Source organism: Phocoena phocoena, chromosome 12, assembly GCF_963924675.1.
Source record: "Phocoena phocoena chromosome 12, mPhoPho1.1, whole genome shotgun sequence".
Taxonomy (NCBI): Eukaryota; Metazoa; Chordata; class Mammalia; order Artiodactyla; family Phocoenidae; genus Phocoena; species Phocoena phocoena.
The window spans coordinates 66,709,940-66,722,572 of record NC_089230.1 but is presented as its reverse complement, the minus strand read 5'-3'; the positions used below and the strand labels follow the sequence as shown (position 1 = coordinate 66,722,572).

Genomic DNA, 12,633 nt, shown 5'->3' with positions numbered 1-12,633 from the left:
ATTTACAAATCTCTTTAAATGTGAAGACACTTTGGCCAAGGGTTAAATTCCAATTCTCGTCACACATCCACAGAAATACTCAGACAAGTGGACAAAGGCTTATACAAGGGTAGTTGATGCAGGTATGTTTGCTACAGGAAGGGGGAGGAGAAGGCAAGAAACCTCAATGCTTATCAAGAAGAAAGTGATTAAATGCATTCCAGCACATTAGTACAGTAGAATACCTTAAAAAGAATAAGCTGGAATGACAGGTGCAAATTTCCACGACATATCATGTGAAGCAAGAAGGTGGCCTTGTTTTTATTTACATATGTATTTAATATAAAGATGCATGTTAACAGAAGGATACAGAACAAAGAGTGGTTATTCCCAGTGAATTCTACATTATATACGTATATAAATACACATGTATACATATTGTGTATGTATATGTGCATGCATATATATATATATACACACACGTATGCACACATATCTACATGTTTACGTACTGTTTAAAATCTAATAATTAGAAAAAATATTTCAATTAGAAGAGAAATTAAAGACTTTTTAAAGGAAATTGTGTTCACATTAATTCAGGATTTCCCAAATCATTTAAGATGGAATATCTTTTTTGAAGGTACACTTATTAATATCTTACAGAAAATAAAGTATTGCAATCACTTACTTTTAGTCACTGCTCTATCCTAGGAATAAATGTTCATTGCTAGATCCACTGAGAAGTTTCTTCTACTATCATCAAACATTTTTATAATTTTACGGCAACAAACCTTTAACGTGGGGCCCAGAAGGGACCTGGGTGTCTCCCTCTGCTGCACACCAGGCAGAGGGCTCCATGTCAGCCAGTACTCTGGATCTGTGGTCACAGTACTGCTCCAGAAAGATGTAAACGTGGAATTAAATAACTCGGACCACAAAGAGATCCTTTCTTCAGTAGACATCTAGAGATAAAGGAATAATTAGTAAGAGAGTATTGAGAAAGTTTCCATAAATCGTTATAAGTTCTCTCTGTCTTGTAAGACTCATGTAAAACTAACATGGGTTTAAAGATTATTAATCCTAATGTTCCTGGTTTTCTGCCACCCCAGTTGTCTTGGTCAAGTCACTTAACCTATTTATAATTTTATAAAACATAAGATCTGACTTTATAAAAGTGCATGAGAAAACTTAATTAAAATAATCACACAATTATGTGATCAAAATAAATCAATGAATAAAACATTATCAAAAAAGTTTAACGTTGTACTAATGAAGTTACATTAACTACAGTTTACCACTATTCACATTTAACAGTTACTCTTGTGGAAGGGTAAAAATCACTCTGACAATACATTTTTGAGCAAATAAAATAAAAATAAGCAAATATTTTAGCCTCATTTAACTGGAAACCAAATGAAATGATCTGTGATAAGAGTAGAGAAATACCAAGGAAATTACTGCCAAAGAACATTCAAAGTTCTCCCCTTTGAAACTTAATTCAGATAAGACTAGAATTTTACAACATGCAGCTTTTGAGAATAAATAAATGTTCTGCAATCAGTCTGCCATAGAAAATCTAATCAGCCCATAGTGCAAAGGAGATTTTTTGATTTTGATTTTTACCTTTTGATGGTGCACTAAGGACCAAAGGTCTCGAAGCTCTTGAGGAGCAACTGGTGTGTGCTTAAGACAAAATGTGATGTGATGACTTATCTCCTCCTCTATATGGGGTTGCTGGTTTTTGCTGGACCTGCTCCAAAAATAAAGAGGGAGAGAGAGTGGGCTGTAGGCTTTCAATGAGCTGCTAGAAAACTGCTATGTAAGGGAAGATGGAACACACAGGACTTGGAGTACATTTATTTAAAAATGAGCAAATAATTCTACCAGAAAAACACCTAGTAACATTCATTATTTATATAAATTAATTAATTTATTTATTTTTGGCTGTGTTGGGTCTTCATTGCTGCGCACGGGCTTTCTCCAGTTGCGGCGAGTGGGGGCTACTCTTCGTTGCAGCGTGCGGACTTACTGCAGTGGCTTCTCTTGTTGCGGAGCACAGGCTCTAGAGGTGCGGTTTTCAGTAGTTGTGGTGCATGGGCTCAGTAGTTGTGGCGCACGGCCTTAGTTGCTCCGTGGTATGTGGGATCTTCCCGGACCAGGGCTCAAACCTGTGTCCCCTGCATTGGCAGGCGGATTCTTAACCACTGCGCCACCAGGGAAGTCCCACACCTAGTAACTTTTAGAAGTGCAGTCAAAACAGGCAAAGAATCTTCAAGAAGTTTTGGCTTTCCAAAGTGGCAAATGACCTCCCTCTGCTTCAGCAACTATGCCCCCTCAAGACAACGCTGTGCTTTGTTTTACATGAATACACGGAATACACGGAATAACCTTGCAAGAAAATAAGTGCCCCCAAAGGAAAAAAACTGAAGGATGGCTCACCTTCTCAGGCAAGCCTGCATCATAAAATCCGCTGTGACTCTGTACTGCCAAAGCATAGCCAGGTACTCCATTGCAGGCCAGAGCTGAACACTCCTGGTGAGCTGGATTAAGGAGGTAAAGCCTGGCTGTGACAGGGAGGAAGCTTCACTGTGCTTTTTCTCCAGAAAACCAAGTGAAATTCCTCTGGCTTTTAGCTCTGAACACTGAGCATTCACAAGACTCTTCAATTCATCTGGACAAAAAGACACACAGTGGTCAGTGGTCAGGCTCAGATTCCCAACAGCCAGTCACATGACCGTTAGCTTAACCCGAGTTCAACTTCACCTGAGCTTGAGTGTCTCATGTGTTAATACAGGGGTCCCCAACCCTCGGTGTGGTCCACAGCCTGTGAGGACCTGGGCCGCACAGCAGGAGGTGAGCAGCGGGGCGAGTGAGCGAAGCTTCATCTGCTGCTCCCCACCGCCCCCCACCGCCATCGCTCCCCATCGCCCCCCATCGCCGCCTGAGCCATCCCCCATCCCAGCCATGGAAAAACTCTCTTCCACGAAACCGGTCCCTGGTGCCAAAAAGGTTGGGGACCGCTGTGTTAAATAATGCTATTAATACCTGCACAATTCCAATGATAGAATTAAATAATATATGTAAAGTTTAGGGAATTCCCTGGCAGTCCAGGGGTTAAGACTTGGGCTTTCACTGCCGTGGATCTAAGTTTGATCCCTGGTCGGGGAACTAGGATCCCACAAGCTGCGTGGTGTGGCCAAAAAAAATTAAAAAAAAAAAACAAAAAAAAGTTTAGCCCTATGCCTGATACTTATTTAGTGGTCGGTATAGTATATACAGGGAATAAATAAATAAATAAAAGGAGAATATCTAAGGGAAAACTTTAAAAAACTTATTGGCTACAAATAAATAGATAAATAAAATGTACTGGCTGCAGAGCAGAGGATATGCTTAGAACATCTGTCAGCTAGCCAAACTCCAGAGCACATTACCTGGGTTGACATCTTCCAGAGTATTAGCTCTGAGGACCAACCCCCAGGCCTGTAGGAGACTTTTCTTTAATGTCCATTCAGAAGCAACCATTTGGAGCCGACTAATGTCTTCCCACCATCCACTCTCCCCAAGGGCAGGCATCCGCTCTCTGATGGCAAGGGCTTTGTTAAAGACCTTCAATTGTGAAAAACACTCCACCACCAGCTTGTCCTGAAACAATAAAGCCCAGGAGAGCCTATTACAGAGGAGAAGAGTAGTTCTTTTTAGCAGCCTATTCATGGCTGAAAAAAATGTTTTAAATATTTCCTTAATGATTCTATAAAACATAAAGTTGGTTTACTCCTGTAGATCTCAGGATATTCACAGTAATAAAGTTTAAAGTCTACTCAGCCTTAAAAGTCTCAAGAATAAGTAAAATGATAACATTTAACAAGTCAGTTAATAGTACTCATTGAACATTTAAGAATTAAGCTGTGCAAGCAAGGCTGAGTATAGTTGAATGGCAGTCCCCACGTTCCAGGAGAGCTGCCAAAGAGGTCAAATCTTTGTGTTTACTACATGCTTCCAAGTCGTACCTTAAAAGGAAACGGTCGTCCCAGAAACTTCTGTAACTTCTTTATACCCACGAATCCACCAGTTGGGCTCCCCAAGCAATTCTGAATATGTTCTGAGACGGTCTGAACCTCTTTGTAATATCTTTAACAAAGGAGATAAAGGGCAGAAGGGAAGTAAGGAAAGGGGGAAATGCTGGATGGTAAGAACATCACTCATATTTTGTATTTGATTTACATTCACCAACAGGCCAAGGGGACAAACCAAAGTAAAGCCAAGAAGAAGCACATTTCAATTCCTAACCCTCCTCCCTTTAACGTCAATACTGTAGATACTGACATTGTTACTCTAAATATGACTCTTACTTGTCTTCGTGGTTCATCAGGAGTTGCGGGATCTGACGAACCAAATGTTTTAAAACCCAGTGCCAGTGAAGGGCAAGCAAGGCCAGGCCTGGTGCATCCACTTTTACTGTATCGGCCACAGTCCAGAACCGGTCCCGCCACCGCACAGAACCCAAGATCTAAAAACAAAGTAAACCAAAACTGCTCACAAACATCTCCCAGTAAAGGACACGAAACACTGACTTCAATCATTAATCAATACTCAACACACACACGTTAAAGATCTAGCATCGACTGGAGTATTTTTAGGGATAGTAAGGCAGTCAGAGAAGGCAAAGCTCTTTCCTCCTATTATTTGAAGTTCAGTTATCAGAGAAAATGGAATTACTGGGTCATGTGGTAAGTGTACACACAATGTTATAAGAAACCACCAACCTGCTTGACAAAGCAGCTGCACTATTTTGTATCCCATCCAGCAGCGTAGGTGGGTTTCAGTTTGTTCCACTTCCTCGCCAATACTTGCTGCTGTTGACCATTTTAATTTTAGCCATTCTGGTGGGTGGCACCGCACTGTGATTTTAACTTACATTTCCTTGATAACTAACGATGTTGCAATTTTTCCAAGTTCTCATTGGGCATTCATTTATCTTCTGAGAAGCATCTATTCAAATTCTCTTGTTCATTTTAAAAAATTGGGCTGTCTTATTATTTGTCTATAAAATTTACATGTGATTTATCAACAGTGTCTCCCAGTGTTTTCCTTTTCTTAAAGCTATCTATTAAGTTCTTTATTTTGACAAAATTGAATTCATCAATTTTTTTCTTTTATGAAGAATGCCCTGAAATCTTTGCCTATCCTCAAGCTGTGAAGATTTTCTCCTATGTTTTCTTTTAGAGGTTCATAATTTTAGCTTTTATACATAGGTCTATGATCCATTTTGAGGTAACTTTTCTATATGATGTAAGGTAGCAGGTAAAGGCTCATTTCTAATTTATTATATTGATATCTAGTTTTTCCATCACCATTTGCTGAATGAACTGCTTTCCCCATTAAATTACCTTTGCATGTTTGCCCCCCACGCCCCAAAACTTCACTGACCATATAAGAGGGTCTATTTCCAAAGTCTCTTCTTTGTTTCACTGGTCTATATGTCTATCCTTATGACAGTAACTACTGTTTTCATTAATGCAGCTTCTTAATGCAAATCAGGTATGTGAGTCTCCAACTTAGCTGTCCTTCTAATTATGTACTTTTACAGTAGTCTCAAGATTAGTGATTCCTTTTAGGTTTTATGATGTCAGAGCTGTTTTCATAATAATGCCACGTTATTTGCCCTTTTCACTATGTTGACATTTGCACTGATGGTACCAAAAACAGGGCGGGGGGTGGAGGGGACAAACTGTGATTGGGTGTCTGGCAAACACTGTGTGGAAAATGAATGAAGTCAACCTGTCAGTTCAAGAAAAACAGGAGAGTATTTGTTGCTGATGATAGAATTCGAACCTTCAAGTAAAACCTAGAACTCTGAAAAACTAAGAGCTTGACAACTTCCCAATACTTACAGATTTTTTCATGAGGTAACTTTTTGTGGTAATTTTTCATGAGTGTGATTTTTTAAATTTATCTATATTGAAAAATGTAATGTGTCAACACTTGGAAGATCTGGTAACTCACTGAACAATACTTTCCAAATTACCAGTGCATGAGAACATACATGCAAGGCTAAAAGTCCATCCAAAATGCAAGCCAGGCCATCGGATTTTAACGCATGACAAGATCAATGATAGTTTTTCAGATTCCACATTACAGGTAACCTTTACAAAACTAACACTTGTCCACCTGTGGTATAGAATCAAAGAAGAATATCACCGTTATGTGAAATGTTTGTTAAATACTCCTCCCTTTCCAATCTCTTAGCCATATGAAATAGAGGCCAGTTTTTCTTCACAAACTTCAATCCACACAACATACTGTAAGAGACCGAATGCAGAAGCAGGTGTGAGAATCCAGGTTTCTTCTGTTAAGCCAGACATTAAAGAGACTCGCAGAAATGTAAAACAGTTCCACTCCTCTTAATTTTTCTTTTGGAAAATAGTTGTTTTTCATTAAAAATGTTATTCATATTACCACGAAATGAATTTGTTACTGTGTTTCTTAAACATATTAATAAATATTTTTTACATTTCTCAGATTTATTTCCCAAAACTAAATACTGATACACGTAAACACATAAACAAAAGTTCTTTGAGGCTTTTGGTAACTTTTATGACCATGGGGGGCGGGCCTTGAGACTAAAAAGTTTAAGATCTACAATTCTAGTTTAACCAGAATTACTCGAATATTCTGGATTCAAGCCCAATTTAGTCCATATGTGACAATCATGTCTAAGAAGGATTAAGTGAATTAAAATATAACTGTTAAGATTCTGATGTTTATCAACAGGTAAGTGGATGAATAAGATGTAGTACATACATGCAGTGGACTATTACTCGGCAATAAGAAGGAATGAATTCTTGAGACACAAAACAATATGGATGCATCTCAAAATAATGATTTTTAAAAATATTTTTTTTCATTTTTATTTTATTTTTATTTTTTTGGCTGCACCACACAGCATATGGGATCTTAGTTCCCTGACCAGGGATCGAACCGAACCTGTACCCCCTACATTGGAAGTGTGGAGTCTTAACCACTGGACCACCAGGGAAGTCCTCAAAATGATTTTAAGTGAAAGTAGCCAGATAAAAAAGAACAATATAAAATACTAGAAAACACAACTGAGCACCAATAACAGAAAGCAGATCAGTGGATACCTGGTTGGAGGTGGGGGGGCAGGAAAAAAGAAGAGAAAACAAAGAACAAGAGGAAAAGGTCTGAGGGTGATGGATAGGTTCACTGCCAGGACTGTGGTAATGGTAGAATGGGTGGACACATGTCAAACATACAAAACTGTACACTATATATGCGACTTACTATATGTCAGTTATAACACCATAAAGCTTTAAAATGTGTGTATCTATTTAAATTCTTAAGAACTTCTCAAATAATATTGTACATGTAACAACACTGAAGTTGGTCTTGCCCCTAAGAATCTTTGTGCCAAGAAATATGTTGCTTAAGATAAAAACAGGTACATCTCCTTACCTCATTAACACTGGCATCAGACACCATCGCCTGGGAGGACTGTACCCAGAGCAGGATTAGCGCATCACAAAGTTCAAAAAAAGCAGCAAGATTGACCACGATTTCATGGGGCAGGCTGTGATAACTCTCTGGATCTTATAGAGTTGGTATAAACAAAATAAGAACATTTGATCAGATTTAAATCTCTGGACATTTTCAAAATCAACAGTAATTTCTACAACTTAATGTTATTCTCAGTACAAGGGTCAATTTGAAACATCAAAATTGAAAGCAAATCTTGGTCTATTATTAGTTAGTCGTGCATACCTAGAGATGTTCATAACATCTTAATTTTAAAAAAAGCATTTGTTTAAATACAAATTCTAAGTGTGTATATGACTGGATGAATAGATAATACAGACAGATCTGAGAAGATATAAACAAATATACTATTAACAGTAGCTGCTGCGAGAGGAGACTTTTTCCATTTTTATGCTTCTGTATAGTTTGAATATTTTCCAAGAAATACCGTTATCTTTTCAATTTAAAAAAAAAAAAGGAGGGAGGAAGAAAGAACCTATAAGCAAATGCTTATGAGCTCATACTTTTGAGCCAACAGAACAAGTTTCAAGTTCTGGCTCTGCTACTTGCTAGAGATGTGACCTTGAGCATCTCTGTGCCTCCCTTTCCTCTCTCATGAGGCTTATCTCATGGTTGCTATAAAAAGTAAATGAGATCAAGGACACGTAAAAAAGCACTTAGTCAAAACTACTGAATAAGGGAAGATGTTCAAACTCGAGCTAGCAAATCAAAAGGAACCAGTACCATGGCATCAGCTGCTAAATCCCTCTCACCTTCAGCAACATTATGCAGTCAGAGGCATAAATGAAGAAAGTAAAGGTAATGTCCTTACCTTTATGGAATTCAAAGGACATTCTCAAAACACTATTTCTTAACTTTCTGCCACCAACAGAAACCAAATTTGCTTCCGTAAAAATCCGTTTTTCCCGATCAAGATATATGATTGTCCTGAAATGAGATTCCATAACATAACAAATAGTTATTGGTTAATAATACTTATTACAGTCTCTACCGGCTGAATCCTGAGAACCCTTGGAACATCAATCTCCTTCAACCTGCCATTCCCCTCGTGCCTCTGCAAATTCTGGACTAGAGAGACGGCAGCAAGAGGGATGACAACTGAGCTGGGGGGGAGGAAGACAGAGGGCTAGGTAGACCACCCAGCCCCACTGTGTTGCTCTGCCATGACATGACAAACTATCCTGTGAACTCTTAAAACTGGCCATCTCACAATTAACCTGCAGTGCTATAAGTTACCTGGGGAGGAGGAAGGGGGAGTTGCTGGGAGGGGGGACAAGGGGGCCTCAGAGGTGCTACTACTACATTATCACATGAGTGAGTTCACTTTGTGAAAAGTCATCCAAACGATATGTAATCATCATTACTGTACTTTTCTGTAATGCACGTTATACCTCAATTACAAAATTATTTTTTAAATCTATTACACTAATGGCCAAGTAAAAAATATTACCGGTCATTACATTAAAGGTGAGGAAAGACCAACTTATATAACAGTTATGTAAATTTATACTATAGGTCACTATGTACGTACATCTCCAACACTGGATGGGGCAGGTAGATGGCTGAGGAAAGGACATGTGAAAATGCAAGGAGCTGCTGGGAATCACACAGTCAACAGTGGAAACACAACTATCCTATGATAGAAGATTAACCATAAAACAAATTCCACCACTAATGCTTCACTCGTGTACTTATTCAAGTACCCTATTAAATTATCAAGAACCCGTCACATTCCCAGGCACCTGGACTTCAGGGTCAGAATGATTCTGCTGCACGTGGAGCGTGAAGGAGAGGTGGTGACAAAGCAATCATGTCTGACACCCACCGCTTCTCAGGTTCAGAAAATTAAACACACGTAAGACTGTCAAGTATAGCTTAGGAAAGGTATAATCTGTGAAGCCATAGTGTACAACGAGGCAAACAGCACCCAGAACAGTAGACTTCACCTACTTGTTTGCAACAGACTCTAAAAGGACAAAGAGCTGCTCAGGCTGGTCCATTTGTGGGTCAAAGTCCATCGAATTTTTAATGATGTCCAAAGCCTGCATATTCCATCGGGGATCCAGAGGGATCACATATTCATCTGGTTTAAAAAACAAAAGGGAGAATTTTGGAGTTAAACTCCCTGCCTGGCAAATTTCAGTTGAGGATTTTCATTGTTTTACTTTGATCCCACTGAGTCCTGCCGGGGAAGAGAGGGACCAAGGAAACGGTTTCAGTCCATGGTAGTAGAAAAGTAGGGTTCAACAGTTTTTACGCTATTTCCTTTCTAAAGGCAAAATTTCTTCTAGCCCTGAAAATTCATTCCACCATAGGATAGAAAGGTAACCTCTGCTAGAGCATAAACGTTCCAACAAATGTATTCATTTGCTCAGCTTCCACTTCTGGTTGGAAAAGAATCCATGGGCTTAATTACCCAATGTTTCGCCATTAACCATAAAAAAACGAACTTACATGGCAGAAAATGAATGAACACATCTCATTATTTGCTTCCAGTAAGAAAAACAACTCAAGATTATTTCCCTTAAAAACCATTTCTTTATAATCACAGGATGTGCTGCTACCTCTTGCTCCTTTGGCTCAAGCTCAGTATCTCTTCTCTAAAGCAGCAGCGATCAGACTCTGACCCGCTCCAGAGGTTGAGAGCCCAGCGGAAGAGGTAAGACCAAAACGATGGGAACATTAATTTGATGGTGGCTGAGCTGGATGGGTCAGTGGAGCACTTCAAGTTTTAAAGGCATCCACCATAGAGCAGTCTAACAAATGCCTATTGTGAATAGCAAGGTACACGTGGGGGCCCATATCCCAAAGTCCAGCAAGACTACACAATCCAGAGCTATACAGCTGAAAGGGAAAAAGGAAGACGAGCTAATGAGTGCCAACAGAGGGCAAGCCATGTCTGCTACGAAGGGAACCTACCACTCTACTCTAGAACTGTGTTCCCAAAGACCAAAATTCCTTCATAATTGGAAAGCCATAATTAGGTCCAGCCGCAACCTGACTACTACAGAAGTTTTCTCGATTGTTTGATTTCTGCTCAACCATTTAGCCCGTTACCTTTAGTGTACATAAGGTAATTATAAGTATACATAGGATTATAATTATGTAAACATAAGGTTTAGCACAAAAGCATGATGCGTATTTTTTTCTAAACCAAATGGGTAACAGTATGTTTTGATCAATATCAGATAAAGATTGAGAAATTCTGAATACCTCATTTGATTAGACGGCTCAGATGGCTACTCCTTTTATCATTATGATTTTGTTTTGTAACTTTGTATTTAAGGCTTTATAACTTCATCATTAAGGTTTTCTATTTTCTGAAGAAACTGATCCTGTACTGTTTCCCCTTCATCTCAAAACAGATCACAGTTCGTTAACAGTACTAGTACATCACAGAAAGTCATAAGGGAAAGGGACCCCAGAAGAATGAATTTAATTCCCATATTTTTCAAACAAAGTCAGCAAGTGTGAATGACGGGCCCCAAATCAACAAGCCAGTTTGTGGCCAAGTTGGAACCGGAGCCCAGTCTTCCAACTCCTGTGTTCTTCCCACTACATTGTGTGTCATCATCCTCTTTCAGAAACTGAAGAATAAATGCATAATTTCAAAAAAAGCAGCGGAATTTGCATCTGGATACCCTGAGTCTTCTTTAGAAAAAACTGTTATAAGTGGGAGCTGTAACAGATCTTTTTCCCATGAACTCAACAGACAAGTTTCCCAGAGTGCTGAGAGCTAGAAATCAAGTCAGGTGCAGTACCTGTTACATTTGGTTGTAATATTTTGATGACATTACTGACCCCAGATGAGAGAGAATTTGAGTAAAAATTCCTAAGAGATGCAGCACTGGCTTCCAAATGAATCTGTACTGACTCTGTGGAGGAAGGAGAAGCAAATGTTAGCATCTAAAGCAGTGCCGTCCATTTGAACTTTCTGTTCTACAGCTGCTGTCACAGTAGCCATGTCACATTTTAGTGGCTACCTCTGGCTAGTAGCTATCACATAGGACACCGCAGATACGAATATTTATACAATTCTCCTCTACACGGTTAGACATCACATGTACCACACAACAATATACACATACGCTGGCTTATCTACAAGTTCTCGTGCAGCAGACACTCATGTAAACTCAATTACTTCAGTCAACAAGCTCTACCAACAAATTCCACGTCCTGTGCTTTACAATCTGTACAATGTTGTTAACTGTTGCTTTTTCCTCTCTTGGAATGAAAAAAGTACAAAGAAATCAAGCACAACCACTTAGAGCACTGGAACGAAAATAAAACTAGAATCTTATGTACTTTTATGGGAAGTAAATTTAACAAAAGCAACCCTTTCCCAGATAGAACGTGTGTGCAACAAAGTACAGCAAAAAAAGCAGGATGTTCAAAAACTTTAAAGTAACATAATATAGTACATTTTCCTTCTGGATTTGATAGAAAACTGGATGGATCCTGAAATGCTAAGGATTACGTGGAGAAAAAAAAATTGATCTCAGGGAACATCTAAGGGCAGATGTGTTCCTTAATATTTTAACAGCTATATAAGCAGTAATGCTAAGTCATAAACATCCTGCTACGAGCTTCCCCAGATGTAATTTTAACAGTGTAGTCGGAGAGTAAAACAACTGCTGAGTTACTAAAGCCGGGTAAGTGTACTTAAATTCCCTCATTACACAAATTAAGTTTCTCTACTCACCAAGCCCCTGTGGCACATTCTTGGCTAAATGATAAAGCCATTTAACTCTGAGCATCCAGTCTTGATTGGTTGCTCTTTCTATGAGCAATTTGACAGCCACAGCCAGAGCATCTGGTTCATCGATCCAGTAAGTATCCATTTCAACTGAATTGAATTTTAAGCTCTCCGGGTGGGAGGACTGCATAATTTTTTCTAAGTCTGGCAAAGTAAGAGGCTGGATCCTGAAATTCATTGCAATAGGCTAAGTTAGTACTAGGGTTAAATTTTCATACTTCGAAGAACCAAGACAATAACTTTACAATGAATGTATCAAAGAGGTTAACAGGGAAAACATGAGTCCCTCCAAAGGGGGACAATTAAAACACGTACCTATAATAAATAATAAATAGGGAGCAGTA

General features: G+C 38.9%; 1 protein-coding gene across 1 annotated transcript in view; it reads right to left on the bottom strand.

Moving 5' to 3' along the window:
• MDN1 (midasin AAA ATPase 1) overlaps window positions 1–12,633 on the bottom strand; it is a 152,735-nt gene that overhangs the window by 51,101 nt on the left and 89,001 nt on the right. The window contains exons 49-59 of the mRNA XM_065888608.1: window positions 12,236–12,456; window positions 11,295–11,408; window positions 9,484–9,616; window positions 8,345–8,460; window positions 7,453–7,586; window positions 4,329–4,486; window positions 3,987–4,107; window positions 3,411–3,621; window positions 2,419–2,650; window positions 1,603–1,729; window positions 771–941 (exon numbers count right to left, since the gene is read on the bottom strand). Of these exons, the coding sequence (XP_065744680.1) occupies window positions 771–941; window positions 1,603–1,729; window positions 2,419–2,650; window positions 3,411–3,621; window positions 3,987–4,107; window positions 4,329–4,486; window positions 7,453–7,586; window positions 8,345–8,460; window positions 9,484–9,616; window positions 11,295–11,408; window positions 12,236–12,456 (1,738 nt within the window). The remainder of the gene's footprint in view (window positions 1–770; window positions 942–1,602; window positions 1,730–2,418; window positions 2,651–3,410; window positions 3,622–3,986; window positions 4,108–4,328; window positions 4,487–7,452; window positions 7,587–8,344; window positions 8,461–9,483; window positions 9,617–11,294; window positions 11,409–12,235; window positions 12,457–12,633) is intronic.